Genomic DNA, 25,984 nt, shown 5'->3' on the forward strand with positions numbered 1-25,984 from the left:
AAAAAAAATATCAGCGCCCAAAGTTTAAGCCAACGAGCAAAAATTCTCCCGCTCTTGATTGCGGCATTGCGAATATGAACCGCAGCTTGTATTATGCTTGTAGTCTGCGTCAAATCGCCACCACGCCGGCCGAGTTCCATGGGTATGATTCATCGTGTAGCAACTCGCGCATTCAGAGTTCTTTCCTCCGGGCGATTCGGAGCGACTGAGACTAGGCAGCAGCCACCAGCAGACAGTCGTTCTTCGTGGATCGGCGAGCTAGTCTTCCGCGGTAATCCAGTTTGAACAGTCGCGCGTCCTCCCGCACGCTATTAGCTTAGATGCGAAGGAAGTCAATCGAGAGGAAAAAGTGGTTCAGACAAGTTTTGTGCCCTCCTGTTAATCAAAAGTGATAGTGTTGGTTGTGTGCCCGAAGAAAAAGAAAACAAAGGAGCAAATGTTTTGTGGAGACAGAATCCGATCGAGCTGCCGCAGTCATTAGCCCGTTTGGAGTGTTTGAATGAACACTAAAAACAACAGAACAGTGGAACTCCTTTGTTTGGTGTTGGATACAGCGCTAATTTGAATAACAATTAGCTGGGTGAACCGGGCGAAAGAAAGAGGAACCTGAGCTAAGGTGAGTGATCTTAGTCATATCGACTAGTCGCGCCGCGCAGAACGCCGTGTGCCACATCTAATTTGTCCCACTTTTCTGCGAATTTCAATATTTTTTTTTCTTTCGAAACGCCAATCAGCAATCTAATTGAGATAGGAATTTGATAGGTAGGATGAGAAAAGGGTTGCTTATTCATCGGCATCACCGGCCATGACACAAGATAACGTAGCGAGTTTTGGGACACGGCATTCTTTTTTCCGTCACGCCGTCATATGTACGTGACCTTCCGGTTGGTTCTGGCGATCGAGTAACCTTCCATTAATTGATGAGATCATACTTCTGCAATCAGCACTAATTGGCCAAGATCACGCGCGCACGCTTGCAAACAGAGCAGAAGTTAGCCGGCTACTTGAGATATTACTCACGCTGCCGGTGGAATCGCAGCCAATGACGTCATTCGTATGCTCTGTTGAGGAAAGCAATCGGCTGGTTGGGGGTAAAGCAAGTGATAAGAGATCACACCGCCCCGAGAGGCCGGACTATTCATAGCTACCGAGAAAGCAATCGAGGTTCATCGAGAGGGAAAAACCCCGACTGACGACGTCGCAAGTCCGGTTTAACGATCGCGTCACGATCGTTCGTTGATGACGTTTCTGTTACAGATTCGACGGCACAGCACATATGTTGATGTCATGCTCCGCAATGATGTATGCATTGATTCGTAGCATGAGAGTGAGTGAGCGAACGAACTTTGCAAAAGAGCGTACTGCCCCAGAGAATGAGAAACGCGTGGGGGCCTTTGGAATCACGTGCGCGTATGTAAACAGAGAAGCGCGCTGATTCAGAATCTGGATGAATAAGGTGTCTGTAAATAAATGCTATCCAATTTATTTATGATAGTGGGATTGTACGGCGGTTAGATAGGAAGATGGAAAACTCGACGCGAACATTTCTTAAGGTCACATAAATCAAGAAAAGTTTCTCTTCTGTTAATAACTCCTGAATTTTCACGTTTACTTACAAAATATTGCTTTGATGGGAGCGAAATAGATAGGAAGAATAAAAAAAGAATTTTGAAATTATCAGGGTGGCGAGTGACCGGGAAAACCGGCAAAAAGTAGGGAATTTTAGTGCAAATCCGGGAAAAAACTTACTAGTCCTAATCCTAGCAAATCATGATTTTCCTGATTAAACAAATGAAAAATTTGAGGCAATACTCCATTTTGTGTTTAAGTGAGACCTTCAGTAAAAGTTTTGAAGCATCGTATTGTCCCACACAGGTTTTATGGTACACAATCCATTGGAGATTGATTCCTTGTTTCGTTCAACAATTGTAAGAGTTTTTTTTAATAACTATTTATTGGAATATGAGTTAAAATTAAATTATTAAGATTTAAATTGGGTATTCAGCCACAAGTGGTGACTTTTCAACCCTATTATATACATGATTTGGTTATTACCATTAAGACATCATTTGCTTTCGCAATTCTGTGATTTTTGTGTAGGGGAAGTTGTAAACCTATTTGTATTGTGTAATGGGGAAAAGGAACTTATATAATAACTTACTAACTAATACAGAGAGCGAATCGATTCAATTGAAGATTGCATCGATTTTTGTCGGAATTTGCTTATAATATTATGTGACATTACATAAAATCGTTTTATATTTGTGAGTCTGTGTAACTCATTTGTACTAAACCAGGGAGGACGCTTCAAAATCATGTTCAGAATTTTATTCTGAATCCTTTGGAGCGTTTTCTTCCTGGTGAAACAACAACTTGACCAAATTGGTACTGCATAAAGCATGGCTGTTCGGAAAATTTGTTTAAAAATTAATAATTTGTTCTTTAAACAAAGCTTAGAATTTCTGTATTTAAGAGAATATAAATATTTAATATATTTATTACACTTTGCCTGAATTCCTTCAATGTGATCCTTGAAAGTGAGTTTTTTGTCATACGTTAAACCTAAGTATTTAGCTTGATCAGACCATGTCAATTCCAAGCCATTCAATTTGATAATGTGATTATTTTTTGGTTTAAGAAAAGAAGCTCTTGGCTTATGAGGAAAGATAATTAATTGCGTTATTGCTGCATTTGGTTTAATTTTCTATTTTGACAGATAATCACTGAAAATGTTTAAACTTCTTTGTAGGCGACTGCAGATCACTCTTAGATTTCTACCTGTGGCTAACAGACTTGTGTCGTCACAGAATAGCGATTTCTGACAACCAACGGGTAGATTTGGAAGATCAGAAGTGAAAATATTATACAAGATTGGAGCTACGCTCGAACCCTGCGGAACACCGGCTCGTACGGGTAGCAATTCAGATTTACAATTCTGATAGCTAACCTGAAGAGTACGATCAGTTAAATATTTTTGAATCATTTTGATCAAATAAATAGGAAACTGGAAATCAGAATATTTTTGCTATTAAAGCTTTGTTCCAAACACTGTCGAATGCTTTTTCTATGTCTAGAAGAGCAACTCCAGTGGATAACCCAGAAGATTTATTTGCTTTTATCATGTTCGTTACTCTGACAAGTTGATGAGTAGTTGAATGTTCATGACGAAATCCAAAGTGCTCTGGTAAAAAAATTGAATTCTCATTTATATGAGACATCATTCTCAACAAGATAATTTTTTCAAAAAGTTTACTGATAGAAGAAAGTAAGCTAATTGGTCGATAACTTGATGTTTCTGCTGGGTTTTTATCAGGTTTGAGGTTGAGCTAAAGAAAAACACTTGTTAAAAATCTTAACCAAGAGTCTCAAGGCAACATCGGGAAGATTTTTAATAAGAATATTAAAAATTCCATAATTACCAGGAGCCTTCATGTTTTTGAGTTTCCTAATAATTGATTTAATTTCATCAAAATTCGTCTCAATAATATCATCTTGTAATAACACTTGAGTTGAAATATGATCATATTTCAGTGAGACTTCATTTTCAATAGGACTCACAACGTTGAAATTAAAATTGTGGACACTCTCGAACTGCTGAGCAAGTTTTTGAGCTTTTTCGCCATTTGTAAGAAGTATTTGATTTCCTTCCTTGAGAGCAGTAATTGGTTTCTGAGGTTTTTTAAGAACCTTAGAAAGTTTCCAGAAAGGTTTAGAATATGGTTTAATTTGTTCAACTTCTTTTTCATTTCGCAAAAGAGTAAATCTATGTTTAATTTCTTTTTGTACATCCTTAACTATGTTTTTCATAGCATGATCACGAAAACGTTGATATTGTCGTCGACTAACATTCTTCAACCGAATGAGCAGTTAAAGATTGTCATCGATGATAGGAGAATTTAATTTAGTTTGAGCTTTGGGAACTGAAAGATTTCTTGCTTCGATAATGTAATGATTCAAATTATCAATGGCTGTGGCGATGTCCGCAGAATTTTCTAAAATAGTTTCATGATCCACATGATTTTCAATGTGAGATCTGTAATCCAACCAATTAGCTCTATGATAATTGAATATAGAACTAATTGGATTAATTATAGCTTCGTTGGAAAGTCTGAATGTTACAGGAAGATGATCTGAGTCAAAGTCAGCATGTGTAATCGGTTCACTACAAATGTGACTCTGATCTGTTAGAACCAGATCAATTGTAGACGGGTTTTTCACGGAAGAGAATCAAGTCGGATTACTGGGATGAAGAACTGTGAAGTAACCAGCTGAGAGTTGATTATGAAGTATTTTACCATTACTGTTATTTTGCCTACAATTCCACTGGACATGCTTTGTATTTAAGTTCCCTATTACGAAAAATTTCGGTTGATATATTGTGAGTTTTCGTAAATCGCTTTTAAAGAAATTTAATAGTTCACCGGTGCATTGAAATGGTAAATATGATCCAGCGATGAAATAAATTCCATGAATGGTTTCAACTTCGATTCCCAAGCTTTCAATAAATTTAGTATTGAGAGAAGGTAAAATTCGATGTTTAATTTGCCGTTGGACAAAAATGGCACCTCCACCACCCATTCCAGTAAACCTGTCAAATCGATGAACCACGTAATGTGGATAGCTTTTCAGTTTGACGTTTGGTTCAAGAAAAGTTCCTGTCACAATGGCAATATGAATTTTGTGAACTTTGAGAAAATATAAAATTCATCTTCACTCGATTTCAAAGATCGAGCATTCCAATTTAAAATATTCAAATAATTATTAAACATCACTGTTAAATTTTAAATTCATTATAATATTATTTGCGAATTGCCATCCAATTTGAAATGCTTCAAAAAGTGATGAAGTCGAATTCATTCGGATGATCATTTGAAAAAGTTGATCTAGTAGGTAGATCATTTTATTTTCAGTTATATCGCCTAAATCAACTTCATTTAAAGAAGCGAATGGCATTGAAGGAATATTTGTAAGTAGACTGCCATTAGAAGAAGATGATGACGAGGTCGATCTACCTGTCAATAAATTGTTTTCGTTAGAAGACGAATTGGAAGGACTATTTGTTTTTTGTTCTAAATTCGAAGAAATAAGTGCCTTAGAAGAATTAGAACGTCTTTCGAATGCGATTTACCACAATTCAAACACCGTATATCCATATGACAAATTTTGGTTCCATGGCCGAAGCCTTGGCAACGACGACATTGCGTTAAGTTTGCAGTACCATTATACCGTTTGTAATGTTCCCAATGAATTTTAATGTGGGAAATGAAACGTACTTTTTCTAAAGTTTTCAAATTGTTTATATCACTTCGATTAAAGTGTATTAGGTAAAGTTCATGGGAAATTCCAGAGCGTGCTTTAGAAGTACCATTTGCTCTTTTTTTTTCATAAGTATTACTTGGGAAGGGGCAAAACAAAGCAATTCTTTTAGTTCATTTTTAATTACATCGATACTTTGATCATTTGATAAGCCTTTCAAGACAGCCTTGAAGGGTCTGTCTGATTTCATATAATATGAATAAAATTTATGAAGTTTCTCGGACAAATATCGAATAAAACGTTGATAATCTTCCAATCCATCAAACAAAGACTCGACATTCTCCTCTTCGTCCGATTTGAAATGAGACTTTTACTTCCGGGAGAAAAGTAGAAAGCTCAGTACGGAATGCTTTGAAGTCGGAAATCATTACCGTCACTGGTGGCATAAATTGTTGTTTCTTCCCAGAACGACAAGCGTCCATTTTGGGAATTTTTGAAGAATTTTCTTCTATGTCGCTACAATCGGATTCAGGAAGAATCTCGTAAATATTGTTAGACGGCATAGAATCAACGGAAGGGAAATTCGTCCGTTGTCTTTTATTTTTACATTCAGATTCTATAAGATCGTGAATGTTATTAGAAAAATGTTGAATAACGGATTGTGATTTATTCCGTATTGAATTATTTTTAGCCTTAGACTTGTTGCCTTTCCGGTTGGACGCAGGCATTTTTCAAATGAATGAAGTTTTAAATTAAATTAACTAGGCTAAATTAGTCTTCGATTAGACTCCTAGTTTGAAAAAGTCTTGATAAAGACTGATTTTGTGGTAGTCTTAATAAAGACTGATTAGTTCGAAGAATAGTTCTTTAAATAGCAAGCCATAAAAAAGGCTGATTAATTTCTCAGTCACTCTAATATCACTCTTTGTATAGCCTTGAGAAAGGCTGACTAATTGTTAGTCTTTAAAAAGACTGTTAGTGATTCAGGTAGCCTTGAAAAAGACTGAAGCCTTGAATCAATGAAACTCTACGTAGCCAGAAAAAATTTCCAGGAGCCAAGAGCTATACGCGTGCGGTGCGAACGACTGTTCAACACCGACTGATGGCTCATTCCTTAATATATCTAACATCACTGCTGCTGGTGGTGGTCATATTATTTTACTTTGTATTATTGTGCTATAACGGTTGATCTGAGTTGTTTGATGTTTTCACAAAAGTTACTCAGCTTAGCATGAAGATTTTTTTAAATGACAAGTCATGTTTCAAAACTCACTGTAAAAACACAAAAAGTGTTACTTGTTAATTTGAAGAAATAGGTCTTTGGAACCATCCACAATATTTTGGAAAAACTTAAATCCAATAACTTTGCCGAAGATACAAACTCTCTATCTCTTATAGTTTAGAACAGAGGTTCCCAAACTATTTTGGGTCATGAACCCCGTTTTCGTTTTAGAAATAATACCGTTTTCGTTTTAGAACCTACACGAAAAAGCCAGCAATCGCAAAACAACTAAAATATTAGTTGTTTTTCTGATTTTGATTGGTTAAAATTTGGTACAACTAATCGACTGTTGTTTTAACTAATCTGTCATTTTTTATTTATCGTGCTGGCAGCTTAGCAACGACACCCAACAAGTAACAAACAAGTAATGAAACGTTTCAGTTGAGCAATGCCAAACACCCTGAGCGAACAATGAAACGTTTCAATAAGGTGTCACTCGTGCAATTGAGCAAAGACACAATCCCAGCAAAGTTACTTGTATGCGTGAAAGCAAACAAATGTCTCAGTTGTTTCAACCAATTATTCAGTTATTCGAACTTAAAACGCCAATTGCAATAAATATTGTTTACTGTTAGCCTCTTCGGGGGCAACTAATCGTTCACTGCTTGAACAACGAAATTTTACCTAATTAACTGCTTATATCTTTATCACTAAACTCACAAAGGATATGGAAATGAACCAGAAGATTACAATTCTCAAAAGGGAACTCACCAGAAAAATGGTCACAGGGAATTAGGAAATTTTTCCTTCACTTGCATCAAAATGGCTCGCTGGTAAACCTAATGCTAAATGCAAATAGTACCACTTCACTTTAGCAGCAAATTCTTAAGCGTTAAGCGGTTTTAATAACATTGACATGAACTGTCCTAGAATACATTACTCTCAGATGAAATTAAAACATTTATACTGTAGGAATATCTATTTAACACATGGAAAACTTGTTTTACAATTAACTGATATATTCTTCTACATACTTTCACTTACATAAAACGACCACTACGTAACTAACATAAATGACGTTCATTTAGCATTGAAAATTTTCAATATGAAACACTTCTGGTGAAATGAAGAGGTTTTTTGTTCTGCGTTTTGCTGTCTTCGTTCTCCGCCAAGTGACAGCATTTGAATACAACAATTTCGGTTACCTGTATGGTTATGTCAAAATCAACAGATATGTTAGTTAAATCAACACCATTTTAGTTGAAACAACCAGGGCGTGAAACAACAATTGCAATATTGTAATTTTGTGATCTGCGGGTTTTCCGTGTACACGCGGGCAACTCTGAATCCGAATATAACAAACACGAGTTACGCGCCCTACACAACAACTCATATAAAAAAGGAAAAATAAACAAACTTGCATGGATGCGTGGTGCGACCCGAGAAAATTTTCAGAGCGAAATTACGCGATTGGAGTCCGATCTAAAGCGATACCAGGTTGCTAAAACAAACTCATCAAAAGTTGTTTTGGCGACTCTGGGTCAGCTCTGGGGCTGCTCTGATCAATAAACGAAAACGGTATAAAATTAACGTAGACCTCAGACCATTAACAAATTCCTTTGAAAATTCTATTTCTTGCCTTTTTAATATTGATGTAAAATACAGGGTCCGCCATCTAACATTTTTTTTTTTTTGATCTAGCGGTTATTTCGACATTGGTAACCTTAATGTCACTTCTGATTTGACAGAAACTTAGTTTTACCCTTCCACTGAACGAAAATAGTTGTGTATACGCTTGAGGAACGCGTGAAAAGAGTGCAGTTTTACTTTGAAAATCAGCTTGAAGAAGACGCCGATTTTTGCCAAAAAAACATCTTCTCGAATGAGGCACATTTTCATCTCGGCAGGTATGTTAATAAGCAAAATTGTCGAATCTGGGGAACGGAAAACCCGCACGTTATCATGGAGAAACCGATGCATCCTCAGAGAGTGACGGTTTGGTGCGGATTTTGGTCTGGCGGCATCATTGGGCCATTTTTCTTCGAAAATGTGGCAGCAGCCGCCGCCACGGTCAATAACGAGCGCTATCGCCCCATGATTATCGATTGGTTCTTCACGTTACTTGAAGAGGAAGACTTGACTTTGGTTCCAACAAGACGGCGCTCCGTGTCACACAGCCAACGCTACGATCGATCTTCTGCGCAGTCTTCGAAGATCGAATTATCAGTCGAAATTCAGATGTCGTTTGGCCGCCTCGGAGCTGTGATTTGAAGCCGTTAGACTATTATCTTTGGGGGCTGTCAAAGATAAGCGTTATGTGGACAAGCCAGAGACAATTCAAGCCTTGAAGGACAACATTCGTGCAGCCATAGCTGGAATAAAGCTGCGTACAATCGAAAATGTACTAAAAAACTGAACCGACCGTATGACGTACTGCAAGGCCAGCCGAGGCAGCCATTCGAATGAAATTATATTCCACAATTAACCGGAAGGATTTTACTTTAATATGAATAAAATAAATTTTGAAATCGGATGAACCGTTTGTGTTTAAATTGCATGTTTAAAAAAAAGTTACATGGCGGACCCTGTAAAACGACGATCCCCGTTCGGATGACCTGAGGATCCAAAAATAAATTAGTCCTTTTCAATCGCGGATGTTTGCAAGGTGCCTTTTGTAAAAGTGTTGAGAAAATCAAAATCAGAAAATGTTCATTTCACTATCACTCGTGAAAAATCAGTTCAAGAGATTTTCTAACAAAAAACTCAGTGTCTGAAAAAATCATTTCCGATATTTTCATTCACAATACAAGCATCCACAAAACTCTGAACCGCGAAGTTCACATGTGATTTTCAGTGTCAACGAAACTTGATGACGAATTTTCACCCACAGAAATATCGCTAAAGAAATAATCGATAGGGAGGAGAGTCTCCGATGATATTTTGATGCAGAATTTCCACTATGCTTCAGTTCTACATCGAAGTGATTCGTGCAATTATTATATTTTCATCAATAAAAATTTCTTTACTGAATAATTTTTGAACTATTCTGATTAACACCCCTATTCTGGATTTCGATCGAATCAGATTTTTTTACCCGAACGTAAAAGTTTGCTGCTTTTGTATAAAAAATTTGAACTCGATCGAAGCTACAGAAAGCAAAATTATTCGATCGAAACAATCCGATTCGAACGAAATAAAGAATCGGGGTGTAAACGCTATTTAGCATAAATTTGATTCATAGAAGTAACAGAAGGGCAGCATTGTCGGCATGTCTCGAGCACACTGTAGACGCAGTGTTTGAATGGCGCGTTTGAATTGGTATAGCGGTAGTCTGCGCTTCTGTTACTTCTGCGTACGTTATCCAAACAAAATTGGCTAATATTTTTTAATCAGCTGCATAACATGATTTGTGATTGTTTTTATTAATGTTTTTTATTATTATCATTCTAACAATTATTAATAACAGCACTTACTGCATTTGTTTTTTTTTATAACAATTTTTATTCAGGCCAATTTGCGTATAGCTTTACGTGGCCGATTTACCCATGTTTTTGTTACATAAAATTATTTTTTTATTGTTGGATCTCGTTGTCACCCATCTTCTAGGGGGAGAGGAGCTTCCATTTCCTTCTAGCGAAGATTGGAGGTCATTTTGTCCGTTGCTCATATCATCCATTGCTACATCGTTGGAGTTGAGCGGTTTCCGTTTCCTTGTTTTCATTGTTGATCGAAGTCTTGGGTTCATTTGCAGTTGCTGTAGATGCGCTTTGTACAGGGTCCGGCACTCGAAGTGTAACCAATTAAAAAGGCCATAAATTCAGTTTGGAAAATTACTTTTACTTAATTCAAAGTACAAAATGTGTAAAAATAATACAAAATTCAGAATCAATTCACTTTTGCTCGATATGACCACCTTTTGCCTTGACTTGATGATTTGAGAGAGCGAAGGAATTGCTTCGTTTGGCCGAATGCGACTTGCAGGTATTTTGGCCCACTCGCGGACAATAACTTTTTTCAGCGCCTCGAGACTGGTGTATCTTTTAGTTCGGACTTTGCTCTCCAAAATGGCCCAAAGAGAATAATCCATTGGATTCGCATCTGATGAATTCGAGAGCCATTGTGTGGACGTGATGAAGTTCGGAACGTTGTTTTTCAGCCATTCTTGGTTCACTCGAGCTTTGTGAGACGGTGCCGAGTCCTGCTGAAACGTCCATGGTCTGCCACCGAAATGTTTGTCTGCCCACGGCTTCAAAGCAACCTCCAGAATACTTTCCCGATAATATGTCGCATTTACCTTGACGCCAGGCTCGATGAAAACGATTGGAGAGCGCCCATCTGCGGTTACAGCGGCCCAAACCATTATCTGTTGCGGGTGCTGCCTCCTGGTGGCCAATCGATGACTCAAATTCTCGTATGAACGGTCGGTCAAGTAAACCCTATCGTTTTGAGAGTTTACGAATTGCTCAATTGGAAAAATTTTCTCGTCAGAAAATACAATGTTCGGAAATTGACCGCTTTCGGCCAAACGGAGCAAGCGGACCCTGTACATTGATTGCAGTTGATAGTTGGTTAGATGGTGAAGGTGTTTTTGAAACAGAAGCACTGCATTCACTAGTTTCCGTTGTTGAGCGGTTGTCCTTGTTTTTGTTTGTTTTCGCAGTTTCAGTGCAAGGTTTGCCGTAGTGTGCAGGTTGTTCACAAAACTGACATGTAACCAATTGATTTTCATACGTAATCAACATTTTACACGGATGTATCCCATCTTGATCACAAATGATGTAAGATGGAATTGCTTTACGTAGTTGCATACGTACCACTCGCACGCCATTCTGGATACCCGGAAAAAATTCCGCCATACTTCCCTTTCGATGGAAAGAACTTCACCGTACTGCGACATGATTTCCCGAACGGACTGATCGCTGGTCTGCCGGGAAGGTCATGCACGCGTACTTTTATGGCATTGTCCACCATTTGCACAGGGATTTTGATTTAATGATGTCACACTCAACGCTGTGCACCTTGTTGTTAACCGAAGCGAATGCAATTGCATCCCTTTCACGTTTAAACATAATGTACACACAGTTAGATGCCTTGTTGAATTGAATCTCACTTACATCATTAACATTTACATGCATTCGTTTCTTAAGCAAGATTTCAATTTCGGTTGCTGCTGGTCTAACTTTGCAGCGCTTGAAATCAATACAAATTGAATTTGGCCTTGTAGGCCAAGTTTCAGGCTTTGTTAAATCGTATTTGCCCATTTCGCACACTCTATTGTTCACTGCACTGTATTGTCTTTGTTTCTCTCGTCGCGACCGTAAGAAATTTTCGACTGTGTCGGATGCGATGCGAGCACGAACTGACTTACTGCTTTTATTAATGATATTACTCCACCACGGTAGTGCCGAATAAATATCAAATACATCACCATTATTGATTCATTTATTGACCACCCTACGCACACTGAACATTTTCAGAAAGGTTTAGTTTCCGTTCATCGGCGAATTTATTCAGCATGCATTCTGCAAAGGGTTGAGCTATAACGGCTAAGGAGTGTATCGAAAATAAGCTATCCACAAATTTTTCTTTCAAATTATGATAAAAGACGATATTTTATTCAAACTAATGAAATTTATTGTATTCAAACTAATGAAATTTAAGTTATCCCTTCACGAATTTTCGAACTTTTGATCGAACACTCTTCATCAAGTTCCGGACAAGTGTTGTATCGCATTTTTTGGACGCTTGAGCCCAAATTTTTTGAACTCCTGCATGTTCCCAGCTGCCTTATCAGTCTTCTTGAAGACACTCTTCACGATTGCCCAGTAGCGTTCGATGGGTCGAAGCTGAGGGCAATTTGATGGATTGATATTTTTCTCAACGAAATTTATACCCTTTTCCGTAAGCCAATTGAGAGTGGTTTTGGCATAGTGAGCCGACGCTAAATCCGGCCAAAGCAGTGGAGGTGTACTACGCTTCTTATTTAAAGACAGCAATCTCTTCTGGAGACACTCAGATCGATAGATTTCTGTATTTATAGTTCCGGTAGTGTAAAAATGGTTGACTCCAAACCACAGGAACATATTGCTTGCCATACCAGTACCTTTCGACCAAATTTCTCCATATGAATCGACCTGTCCGCATCGCTCACATCCTCCCCAACGACGACAGTAAAGTATTGTGGATCTGGAAGGGTTTTTGAGTCCTTCTTTACATAAGTCTCATCGTCCATTAAAACGCATGCATCCGGACACTGCAAAAGACGCGAATACAATTTCCGGGCCCTTGTTGCTGCTCGCTTCTTCTGTTCTACACTTTGTTTCGAGATTTTCTGCTTCTTGTAGGTCTTCATGTGATTTCGCCTCTTGATACGCTGAATCATTCCGACACTCGTTCCTGCTTTTTTTGCCAAATCACGTATTGACATTGATTTGTTCTTCATGATTAGAGATACCACTTGCTGGTCCAGTTTCGGGTTAGAAGAACCGGGTTTACTGCCTCTTCCTGGTAGCTCATCCAAAAAATAGTGTTCCCAAACTTATTAATGATGGTTTTAACACTGGTATGATGAATTCCAAACCGCTTCGCCAATTTTCGCATAGTAATAGCCTTCTCACTTAGCCATGTGTCCAGAACCATAATTTTCACTTCCTTTTCAATACGCGACATTTTGAAAACGCAGAATTTCAACCGCACAAACAAGTGAACAAACGAAAGCTGACAGCCAAACGCACAGCATGCTGTTTCCTTATCCTTATATTACATTTTGGTGGGGAAAGGGTTCCAATCAGCTTTTTACAGCCCTGTCCAAAATGTATTGCCCTCCCCGTTAATTTGTATCAGGCCGAATTAGCGCATGCGCGCCATATAAACGCCTCTTTCAATATGAGGAAATTACATTGTTACCCAGCAGTTTCTATTATTTCTTCATGTTGGTTTTCTTACCTTTGTTCATAGTTTGTATTCTGTTTTACCTTAATTCCAGTGTTCTATTCAGCTATGATTCGTGTCTTTTGTTGTCATTTTTCACTCCGTACTTTTGCTGGCATGTTATGTTGCTTCCTTAAATGTAAAAGTTAGTTGTATGCAATGGTGTTTATATTCTTACCAATATTCCTTTCTAATTCTTTCAGCATTTTCGTATTTCTTGTTCCTCATCCAGTCATCCGTTTCCAAAAACAAAAAAACAAAAAAAATAGTGTTTCATTGATCTTTGTAGAGCAGCTCATCATGGTTTGACGGATAAGAACTGAGGACATGCGTTTTTATTTAAATGATAATAACACTTGGGTTTAATAGTATTGCTACAGCATGTTCACATTTCGTTATCTTCGGTTGATTCTTGACAGTATATTACCATCCGCTCAGGCACTTTTGAACATCTGGTACACTGACTCGCAATCGAAATGTGTCACAACCAATTTGATACAACACACCCGAGGGAACGGTATAATGTATGTTGTACACACAAAAACACATACATACACACAGGCACATACGCATACACACATGCATACATACCTACATGTATTCCACAAGCAAGCATCACAACATTGAGTTACTATTTCTATTCTAATAGATTCTAACTAAAATTTGTGTGCCAATAGTCATCTCATTAGTAGAGTCACCATGTTATTTTACCGATTACTCGACTCGATCAGTGGTTTGCTCATTGGTTCGGTCATTATTATTTTATTATATTCTACAATATTCTATTTCATTCCACAGTATTCCATGGTACACAAACCACCAATAAACGTCAAAGATGGATTCGATTTACCGTTCATTTATTGTCATCGTGTGAAACCCAATTGGGATACGTTTACTCTACTTAATTTTCACTTCACACTGGTAATAAGGGCCGGTAGTATGAAAATAAAACATAAAAAAGAGCTCAGTTAAGCCCTACCGGCCTCTCCAACCCCGGATGTTGGAGCGTAATGCAATCAACATCTTATTCAAGTCGTTCCATATATTATTCATTTAATTCAATTATGAAACTAAAAACTGTAATGCATATCTTCATCAAATTGTAACGCTAATTGATTGTATGTGATGATGTTTGCAATACCGCCAAGCCCACCAACCAAAGGGAGGGAAACGCACAGCATGCTGTGATAACAAAACCATCACAAATACATGCATAAAAAACCATCACAAATACATGCATAAAAAACCATCACAAATACATGCCTATAACACAAATGTATGTGGATAGCTTATATTCGATACACTCCTTAGATTCAATTCCCAAAAATCTTTTGTTCGATAATCATATCAGATATATTCAATGTGCGAACTTCTTTCTAAAATATCATCGAGCGGGATGTTCGCTAGTGAACTTTTCACAACTGATTTTTTGTCACATGATATCAATTTCAGTGAGAATCGAGTTGTCAAAAAAAAATCACTATTGAACTTGTCTGCAGTGAGTTTTCTGATCGGTGATTTTTTTGTCCGATCGTACAGTATTTGAACGTCTAACGGATATTTATTTATTGCCGTTCCAGGTTTGCCGATGATGGATCGACTATCGCAACAAGCAGATTCATCCAGTGGAAATACTGAGTTCACAGTTCCTGGTAGATTCCAGAACTTATTTCCGATTGGAATAGGTGCTCAGGGTGCCGTGTGGTAAGTAATCGCTGATATCCGTTGGTACGAAATTTTAAAAATTTCTATTTACAGTGCGGCAATTGACACAGTGACTGGAATGCCGGTAGCAATCAAAAAACTATCTCGACCATTCCAAGACGTGACGCATGCTAAACGAGCCTATCGTGAAATAAAGCTGATGCGCTTAGTCGATCATCCTTTCGTAAGCAACGCAATCAACGCAATGAACAAGACGGACAATTTCAAAGATGGCCATTCTTTTCATTTCTTTTTTCAGATCATCAAACTGCTTTACGCGTATTCACCGCAGACGACTTTGCGATCCTTCAGGGACATATATCTGTTCACTGAACGAATGGACACGAACCTCAGTGCTGTGATCGGTAATCCATTGGACCACGAAAGACTATCCTTTCTGATCTATCAAATGCTGTGTGGAATTAAGTATTTACATTCGGCCGGGATAATTCATCGTGACCTGAAACCTACTAACATAGTTGTGCGAGCGGATTGCTCTTTGAAAATTCTCGATTTTGGTTTAGCACGAAGCGTAGGAACAACCTTTATGATGACCCAGTATGTGGTGACGCGGTACTATCGGGCACCTGAGGTTATACTGAACTTAGATTACGATACCAAGGTTGACATTTGGGCAATAGGCTGTATTATGGCGGAACTTTTAACGGGACAAGTACTGCTTCCCGGTACCGATCACGTAGATCAATGGAACCGAATCATCACTACGTTAGGGACACCATCCGCCGAATTCATCTCACGATGCAATCAATCGGAACGCAGATATATCGAAACCTTACCCGTCCATCCACGACCTCAGTTCGATCAACTGTTTCCGGATTCCTCGTTTTTAGTTGTTGAAGGAACACGAACCGTTAGTTTGAACAACCAAAACGCTCGGGACATACTCCAACGGATGTTGGCCATCGATCCGTTGGAGCGAATATCGGTCCAGGATGCGCTCGCTCATCCGTATGTGAATGTTTGGTTCCAGGAAGACGAAGTTAACCGGCCGGCTCCGGCACCGTACGATCATGCTTTCGACGAACAGGAACTGACCATCGATCAGTGGAAGGCGTTACTGTTTCAAGAAATTCAAGAGATTCAAGGACTGACGCTCGGGACGTCCACGTCCGATAACTGACGAAACATGAATGTTGGTTTATGGGACCAACAGTAATGCAATAAATTAGTACCTAAAAATGACGCATTTTTCCTGTCCTGTAAGTTTTTATGTAGTTTTGTTGTACTTTATTTCGAGTTTTATTCTAATTTAATTCAAAGTATTGAATTGTATGCCGAAAATATGCGACAGAGTTTAGATAAGTAGAATAAATGTTAGACATTTAATTTGTTTCTAAATGTGCTAGATATTTTACGATTCGTACAAATTAAACAAATCTCTAAATTTTATTTTTCTTTAATAAGACATTAGTTTTACCAATCGTATGTATTCCTTTCAATTTGGATTCACCTCAGCACAAACAATATTGGGAAATTTCTCAAACAAAAACTGTAAATTATTTTCTATTAATCTAGACGTCTTTTTTTTCTCTCAGTTCGAGCTTACTTCTACTAATATGTACCTGCAAAAAGGGACAGAATGATTAAAAACATTTTCGTGAATTCACTGTGACCGAACGTTGGCGACGAAGCTAGAGGGAAAAATTGCTAACCATATTTACAGCTGCTGCTTGGAAAACCCTGCGAATCTGTCAGTTGTCGGGATATTTACACACAGCACTTAGTCAACCTAGGTCCACTTGAACTAACCACTAATGTAGTGAATGGCGCGCATAAAACAAGGAAAAGAGTTTATTTTGAGTTATTACTAAAAGTGGAAAGCTTTCATTCCGTAGGAATGACTCGTCGGTCGAACCCGTCGAAATATTTGTGTTCTAGAATTTTTTTCGCAGAAATCCGATGCACCGGATCGTAAATCAAGCATTTCTGAAGTAAATCCAATCCGGCCGAGTCAAGATTTTTCACCTGACTTGATAGATTGTTCTGTGTCCAACACGGAAACGTGGGTTTATAATCTGGCAGCGATGTTACTCCCGGCCAGATCTCCTCCGTTGGTGTTTTCAGTATGCGAAACATTCGGAAAAGCTGATCAATCTCCGAGTCCCCCTGGAACAGGGGCTTGCGAGTTGCCATTTCAGAGAAAATACAACCAATGGACCAAATATCCACTGGGCATGCATATCGAGGGGACCCGAGCAGAACCTCCGGGGCACGATACCAAAGGGTAACAATTTCATGTGTGTAGTTTCGTACCGGAATGTTAAAAGAACGACCAAGTCCAAAATCTGCTACCTTGATTAGACCTTCCTTATTGATTAATAGGTTTTGCGGTTTTAAATCTCGATGAAGAACTCGTCGTTTGTGACAGAACAGCATGGCAGCGGTAATCTGATACATGTAGCTCTTAACCAAATCCGGATCCATCATCTTCTCGGCGGGCAGCGTGTCCATATATTTCTTCAGGTCCATCGACAGAAACTCAAAGATCAAGTACAATCTATTTTCCTCCATGAGAACATCTTCAAGAGAAACGATATTGGGATGTTTCAGTTCTTTCAGCAGTGATATTTCACTGAAACATAAAAACCGTTATTACTCATACAACGATAGCCCTTGCATTGCAAAACGCTTACCGGATGGCAGTTGACGGAATACCTTCATCTTCAGATTCCAGTCGGATTTTCTTCATGGCTACTATTTGACCAGTTATTTTATTACGACCCTTGTACACAACGCCATACGTTCCTTCGCCGATCTTTTCAATTTTCTGAAAATCTTCCATCGTTCTTCTTCAACCCTGTACCTGAAATAGGTTAGAATTAAAACATTCAACATCAATAGCTAAAAGTTTGCTGTACTTACTTACAAAACAAAATTACGTATGTTATCTACAATTAGACAGAAACGTCGTACACCTTTCCAGGAAAAAATCCACGCGAAATATTCGGATCACTCCTAAACGAAATGTAGCGATTTCGGCAGTAAACAAAATTCGAGCGGGGTTTCGGCCCGTTTCAAGTTCGTTATGTTGCTTGTCGTTGTTTGAAAGGCAGACGGAAAATTTAAACCAAGGCTGCCTTAGATGTTGGGCGATGTTTTATGTTGCGTAGTAGTGGTGGTGAGTGTGATCTGACACTGAAAAAATATCGTTGGGAGTTTACTTCACTAAAAATCGAGTTTACTTAATTTTTGAGGAGAAATCGCTCACTGTCGAGCTCTTCTATGAGCTACCCAAAATTAGGTCGGAATAAAATTGGATACTACCCAAATTTTGGGTAAACAACCGAATACTCTGAGTTCAAAATAGATAGTAACTGAATCGTTATCTATTCCAACTTTGACTTGATCGTAAAGATAGGTAACAAGCATTGCCAAAGTTGACATAACAACACTGTTAAGGGGGGGTAGGGTCTAAACGATGAAAAAAATCATCATTTTTGCGATTTTTTTTCCAGAATTATCGTTTAACAAAATAAATTCAAATATTTTGCATGATAAAAAGCATCATTTGAACAACATTCTGTAATTTTTCGTGGAAAAATTTTGAGAAATAAGTCTTTGAAGAGGTATTTTTGAGAACGCTTCATAAAAATCATGATTTTCGGTGTTCACTGTATCTCAGCGCAGACTAATCAGAAGTGAACAAATGAACGCAGTATAGGTAGAGTAGAAATTTTTCTAGACCCCAACGTTTCTGTTTGATTTTTTTAAATTTTCTTAATTTTTGGTTATTGTTCAAAGTGAAAACTACGATTTTTCACGAAAAAAACCGCCATTTTGTGGCTGTTAAACCTCCCCAAAGTAACAAACAACGAAAACGGAAAACGTTGGGGTCTGGTTTTTTATTTGCAGAAAGTGTGTGCAAAATTTGAAAAAAATTGGTGCAGTAGTTTTTGAATGACGATGGACACGGACTTTCAAAACCTGCTTTCGAGGAAAACGCGTTTGAAGTTTTTTGTTTATAAAATCAATGGAAACAATCAATTACTCCATGGAGCCCTTTAGGGTCAAACATGTTCAAAAAATCATATTTTTTCGTTTATAATTTATTATTACGAAAGTTTTGAAGTCAATCGAAGTAGAATTCTTAGGCCTTTGCGCCGAGCTCTTGCTTCTTCGTAGAATGAGATAGCCATAGATAAAGGTCCATTACTTCCAGAGTTTCGTTCCAATAGGCTTGAAAATTTCACAGGAAATTCTCGAAATGCTTTACTGTGAGAAAATATAAATAAAATAATAAATGATTTTCAAAAGTATTAGACCCTACCCGCCCCTTAAGGGGACGTGCAACTTGAGCCAATTAGTTCTGATTGTGATTGAACAATCTTACATTTACCCTAAGACAAGACCTGACATCTGGGGGGGCTGCTTTTGTTCCAAAATGGACCAGTTTCTGATTGGCTGATTTTGATGTTGCTACCCGCACATTGTGAAGAGAAAAAACTTTTGCAGGGTACGCGAGCAATGATGCCAAGTATAAAGAAAATCAGAAAACAAGTTTATTGAAATGTATAATTTTAGCTCACCAATGAAAATGAAAATTTTCAGAGAATGTTTCACTTTTTTCCCATCTCATTTGTAATAAATGTTTATAGTGGCAGCACTGTGTAATTAAAATCGGCATCAAGCCGTTTTTCTTTTTAGTGAATTAAAGTGTAACCAAAAAAGATTTGTTAAATTAGTGTAAACTCGAAAGTCTGTTTAGTTTTACGAGAAGAATGAACTGTTGTGTTCCACACTGTGGTAACACTAAACATTTCTATCCAAACTTGACTTTTTCCGGTTTTAAAAAGATCCGGTAATACGTCAACAATGGATTCGATTTTGCGTTCAACATGAGATATTTCGTGTTTTGTCATCAAAGCTCAAATAATTGTTTTTAAGCATTAATATATAATGATAAAATGCATTCGCCAACACATTTTTCATGTTTATTTCAAATCAAAAATCGAGTCTAAAAATTTAAATTTAATGAATAGTTTTTTCTTAGCATAAAGTTATTAAAAAATCTGTAAATATGGCTACACTGTAGCCCATACGTTGGTATTTATTCCACAAGGCGAAAATGACGAGAAGGATGATTCGGAATGAAGAATAAGAAGCCAGTTGTCAGGTCTTGTCTTAGCATTTACCTAAACATTGAGGTCATCTTTCGATAGCCTGGTTTTTGTACACGGTAAACTCGATGCACCTAGAAATAAATACTTTTGTAATACTCAGAAAGTTATTAAAAAAAATATCCAGATTTTAGTGAAATTTGCAAGAAAATAAGAGCAAATAACTTTCTTGTTATTTTAATCTATCCATATCTTGGGAAAAAGTATCTCAATAATTTACCTAGACTCTGAGTTTGTGCATTTTTGTTGGATTCTTAGAAGAGTGCACCCAGGATCAAATGAAAAAAAACTCAGAACCTAGGTAAATTATTGAGATAGTTTTTAACCAGATATGGGTAGAAAAAATTAACAAGGTGGTGATTTGTTCGTATTTTTCATTCTAGATTATTTTTGTACTAACTTTTGCAGTACCACATTAGTATTTATTGCTAGGTGTATCCATTTTACCATGTAATATGCTAGTCACCTGAAAATTGAAGAGAGATTTCGCCTGAATTATAATTTTGAAATGTTTAATTCTAATATTTTAAGCTTCGTCTTTGACTTACGAGTGTGTTAGCTAATTAAACTGCTGGTGCTGTAACAGAAAACAGATTAACAGGCTCGTATATTAACTGTGTGTAAATTTTGCTCATAAAGTGTGACAAATAATTATAAATGTCGCCACGCTCAACACGGAAGATTTACATGAGACACTATACTGCTACATTCACTTCACGTTAGATTTTTGTTTTGCTGTGGGTAAAATCATTTATTTATTTTTGTTATATTTCGATTGAATTCATCTGTGACTTAAATGGCGTAGAAATAAAGTTGTTATTTACACTTACGGAAATCGTGTAAGAATCGAGACGAATAGTCGAGTAGGTGGCAGTGGCACAGACTAACAGACAGGACACTCAAATTAGATTCTTTAATCATTTCAACGGTAATTTCGAATATTCCTCTAGTTGGGACAGTACTCGCATATGGCAGGATGGCGCCACGTTACCCTATCAGAAACATCCTGTCTGTCATCTAGACTGTTTTTATTTTTTTCATTTACCAACAGAGTTGCCATTCATACAGAATTAATGTAATGTAATGTATTGATTTGTATACGTCCATGCGAATTTCATGCAGGATACAGATTTAATACATATTGCCAAAACTATATACAAAATTGAGCCTACTTCTCATCCTCTAACGCAATACAAAATCGAACCCGTTTTGTTACAATGTTTACTTACTTCTGGTCTGCCACCACTTAATTTCGGGTGAAAATCACCAACACAATCAAAAATAGTCTAGATGAACAACGTTGAGAAAAATAAATGGTTTCTTTCAAACATCGCTAAAAATGTTAAATATGTTATCAACGTAATCCAATAATTTATTGTGACGATCATTTTCAAATATTATGATGAAATCCGGCATTCCTGCAAGCAGCTGACAAACGAGGGGAAACCAACTAGTAAAAAAAATTGTACATAACACAAGGGGTGTACCGATAGTAAATAGTTCGCACTGTAAAATATAGGTGGTACTAGTGCATGTCGAAAAATTACTTTTATAAGAATTTACTCATACTGTCAAGTCTGTTAGTTTGTGGCAGTAGTGAGCTCCTTATCTCCAACATTTAGCAAATTTAAAATTTGCACAAATTTTTGAAAAATTCTGTTCGAGCCAGTACAAATGTTATCTGAGGTGATACATTGCAGTCTAACATAGATCATCAAGCCTATGTAATAGTTACAATAGCCGTCTGCTCCGAATTCTAGGATAAAATTTTTCTGACGTTTATAATTTGAGAAGATTTTTTTCCTCTGACCTGTTAAAGTTTTGAAATATATGCAAAGATCTACTAGTTTCGATGAATCGTATAAAACCATCATGAAATGTTTGCTTTCGATTTGCTATAAGCTTAGAACTGCTGTAATTTACTGCCTTAATTTGAGTCATTCAATCCATTATAGAACAAGCGAATTTACAAAAAAAAATCGAGTACATAGAATCGGCTTTCTTAAAAATGAGTCATATTTACTGATAGTAATATATTTTATCCATAGTAAACATATTTTAGTGTCCGAATTACGAAATCGAAAAATCTTTCCGAGTTATTTTGTTCGTTAATGCGTAAAACAGCCATGATCTCATTTTACTTTTATCTGCACCCAACAGGAAAACAGATTAAAAAATTATCACAAATGAGCGTTGAGCAATCAGTAGTTTTCTGATAATTACGGCAATCACCCAAAAAGCAAAGTCTTGGCATTACATTCCTTCCGTGGAATTTGGCCTTTCAGTTTCAACAGACTTCGCAGCCGATTCTTAGCGTACAGAATTATTGCATGGCTAGTACTATGGATCCTACTGACACTAAGAATCCTTCCAGGTCGGGGCTTGAACATACGGCAGCTGGCTTGTAAGACCAGCGTCCTATGCATTGAACCGTCAACCCGGGGCAATCACCCACATATGTCGAATAATTTCCGATATTCCTAGTGGCCATTTTCTACCACTTACGAAACGAATGCATTATAGCTATATGTATTAAGCAACATAATCTCATTCATACAATCTTATCTTATACACGCAGAGAAAATGAGCATGTTTGAAATAATAAAACAGTTAGTAGATTTTAAACTTGATTTATATTCATTTCAAGCTAGAATATGATTGTTACAAGCCAATTTCTCCCTTCAACAAAAACAAAGATCTCTGTTTGGTTTGAATCCAAATTTTGATCTAACCAAACGAAAAATATATTTGTTCCGGCTGAGTTTGTTATTGGAATAAACTAACTATTTATTACATGTCAACCAAAGTTGAGTTAATGTTATCGGCAATGTCCTTGTTGACTCAATCCTGCTATACCTTTATATCAAGAATAAACTTGGTTCAATTTATCTATGACACAACTAAATTTACTGTTTAAATAAACCGTGCTAGTTTTATTTCATACAAACCAGAACAATTTTTTCTCGCGCGTATAAACCACAGCATTTTTCTCTCCCGTGGATAAAATTTGTACGCGTTCCATAAGTAGATGAATTTTCTACTTCTTTCATTTCCTAGGGGGTGTTCAACAGTTCAAGTGTATGTATTGATAATTAAGATCATTATTGTACCACCACCAACCGCATCTATAAGAAAATTGCACATTTTTTTCCGTTACAAATGTGTTGAAAGGTTAAAATTAAAATGATTCATTTCAGTTGTTACGATGCTTCACATCCCATATATTCAATTATAAAACCTGTTTTAATCCACTTAGTGGTGTAATGATGCCTTTCTCATATCAATCATACTATAATATATAATACTGTGGTTAGTCTCAAAATAATTTTCTTCGATTCTTAAAAGAATAACCGAAATCCGAGAGAAGTTAGTGCACTTATTTTTACAATTTTTTTCACATTTTACCCATAATTCCGGAACCGGAAGTCGGATCCAAATAATATTCAGGAATTTTGTATGGGACCACGAGACCTTTCATTTGAATCTAAGTTTGTGAAAATCGGTTCAGCCATCTCCGAGAAAAGTTAGGGCAAACCACGTTACATACACACATACGCACATACACACACATACACTCACATATACACACAGACATTCTGCGTACTCGACGAACTGAGTCGAATAGTATATAACACTCGGCCCTCCGGGCCTCGGTTCAAAAGTCGGTTTTCACAGTGATTACATAAACTTTCTATATGAGAAAGGCAACAAAGGTTAACTATTCACTGAACACAGCCGAAGTTCGCTAATTGAAATATGACTACATTCAATAAACAAACCACTCTAAACTCTGGACTAACTCAGACAGATAAACTCATTCAATCGAAAATTAGGAAAAGGAAAGTGTTTCGCCCTTTACGAAAGACGAAACTTACGAAAACAAATGGAAGGCTTGTTTCGCCCTTTACAGTTTTTTATATTACTAAAATCTAGATTTTTGTGGAATCGAAATTTCTAGACAAAATGTAGAATTTTTAAGTTTTTATGCGTAGGAACGTAAAGTTCAATTTATTTACCTCTGCAAAATTCGTTCTTCTCTGTAAATATGCTGGCGTTCACCACAGATGCCAGGTAAAAATTTCAAATATCTTCAGACAGAGTTGGAAAAGTCTGTATATCTGAAAAAAATCTGCAGTCAGCAAGTATGTCTTGCTTGCAGCCATTTCTAAGTAGTTCTAAGCCACGATGTAAAATACCCTGGTGATCTCGTTTTTCTATGTGTGCGGTTGTCATTGTATTTTGGGATAACAGAGAGACGTGAAGAAGAAAAAACATAAACAAATGACGTTCCGGGAGTTGCTTTTATGAAAATATTTAGAGTTGGTTCTGTTTGCGAAAATATTGACAGTGAAATTCGGTTTTTTGTTCCGGGATGTTCCAATCGTTTTCATCACCTGCATTTGAAATGCTACCCACAGCACAATCACTCCATTATCCATGATAACTGTAATAGATACCACATCCGCCAGATCCTTCCTCCAACGATCCGCCAAATCCTTCCTCCAACGAAATGAACAGAATCGGATGTGTGTAAAATTTTCTATATTTCGACGTTACCTTGCAAGCCCTTGAAGAAAAAATGTCCAGATTTTCAAATAGTGCCAAAGATTCGCCAGGCTGCGAGCAAATATATTATATATCAATATGCATCACTCTTGCGATTCACGAGGGACATCACAGTAAAGTGCGGTGGTAAAAAAGGTTACTAATACACTAAAAATTTTTTAATGGACATATGACAGCCATGGTTTCAGTACACTGAATCAAACAAACCCAAATATATGGAATATTTCTCGATATACACTGCACGAAAAAATAAGCTGTAAATACGGTTTAGAATTGCAATCTGATACTAACTCGGAAGAGAACACATTGTTATATAAATATTCCCTATTTATATAAATGAGTGTGAAATGTAAACGCAGAACTAAACGAATTAATCTTAATGCTAATTCCAGAATTTTACCAACATTTCCGAATTAAGTATTGCAATTTCTTGATTTGAAAATTTAATCCATTTGTATTCAGGTTTACTGTGATAATGATTCCCGATTCCAGTCCAGTTTGTTCAGAGCATATCATTGAACAGCAGATATGTAATACTACGGTATATTATTGTTTGTAATGCTGTTGGCACTACTGGTATTGCTCTATGTCTTTAATTTACTGTTTATCCGTGAGACAAACAGGTCGAAATCATAGTAAGTTTACAGTTAACAAATCTTTTTTGCTTACACATTTATTCACTAGAAAGAAGAACGGCTGATTTTAATTACACAGTGCTGCCACTATGAACATTTATTACAAATGAAATTGAAGAAAGTGAAACATCCTCCGAAAATTTTCATTTTCATTGGTGATTAAGACGATAGGTCTTAAAGAACGTAATTCTACATTATTTATAGGCAATATTTACTTTCGTCAGAAAAACACATGAAAATGTTCACACCTCTATTTGGGCATCATGCTCAATTAGTTGTGACATTTCACTTCTGGGTGCACGACAAACGCAGACTATTAAATTTGACTGAACTAATAGCCTTGAGCGTCACGAGATGGTGTTACTGTGATGTCCTTTTCGATTTGTATTGAATTCGTTAAAGTGATCCATATTGATATATAATATATTTGCTGCGAGACAACTGAAGTAACTTAGAAGTGAAATCCCGATCTGAACTGGTCGTTTGTTTATGTTTACGTACTTGAATCCCGGCGCGCCATACTGAATTTCGTG

At 37.1% G+C, this 25,984-nt stretch overlaps 2 protein-coding genes across 5 annotated transcripts; one reads left to right on the forward strand and one right to left on the reverse strand.

Moving 5' to 3' along the window:
* The first annotated feature begins 235 nt into the window (after nt 1–235).
* On the forward strand, nt 236–16,430 carry LOC131431659 (stress-activated protein kinase JNK-like). The gene is made up of 4 exons (XM_058597500.1): nt 236–616; nt 14,989–15,112; nt 15,167–15,296; nt 15,372–16,430. Exons 2-4 carry the CDS (start codon nt 14,997–14,999, stop codon nt 16,251–16,253), a joined length of 1,128 nt encoding a protein of 375 aa, XP_058453483.1. The 5' UTR covers nt 236–616; nt 14,989–14,996; the 3' UTR covers nt 16,254–16,430.
* Nucleotides 16,431–16,571: 141 nt separating this feature from the next.
* Nucleotides 16,572–18,199, reverse strand: LOC131431661 (cyclin-dependent kinase 1). Of its 4 annotated transcripts, none has more exons than XM_058597506.1 (3): nt 18,000–18,199; nt 17,767–17,930; nt 16,572–17,705 (listed from the first exon to the last, which is right to left on the reverse strand). In XM_058597506.1, the coding sequence occupies exons 2-3, from the start codon at nt 17,913–17,915 to the stop codon at nt 16,958–16,960; spliced, it is 897 nt and encodes a 298-aa protein (XP_058453489.1). In that variant the 5' UTR covers nt 17,916–17,930; nt 18,000–18,199; the 3' UTR covers nt 16,572–16,957. The 4 variants fall into 4 exon arrangements, with proteins under 4 accessions (XP_058453489.1, XP_058453488.1, XP_058453487.1 ...); XM_058597505.1 differs by having other exon boundaries at nt 17,767–17,936; XM_058597504.1 differs by having other exon boundaries at nt 17,996–18,199.
* Nucleotides 18,200–25,984: the final 7,785 nt, after the last annotated feature.

Source organism: Malaya genurostris, chromosome 2 (assembly GCF_030247185.1).
Source record: "Malaya genurostris strain Urasoe2022 chromosome 2, Malgen_1.1, whole genome shotgun sequence".
In the NCBI taxonomy this organism is placed as follows: domain Eukaryota; kingdom Metazoa; phylum Arthropoda; class Insecta; order Diptera; family Culicidae; genus Malaya; species Malaya genurostris.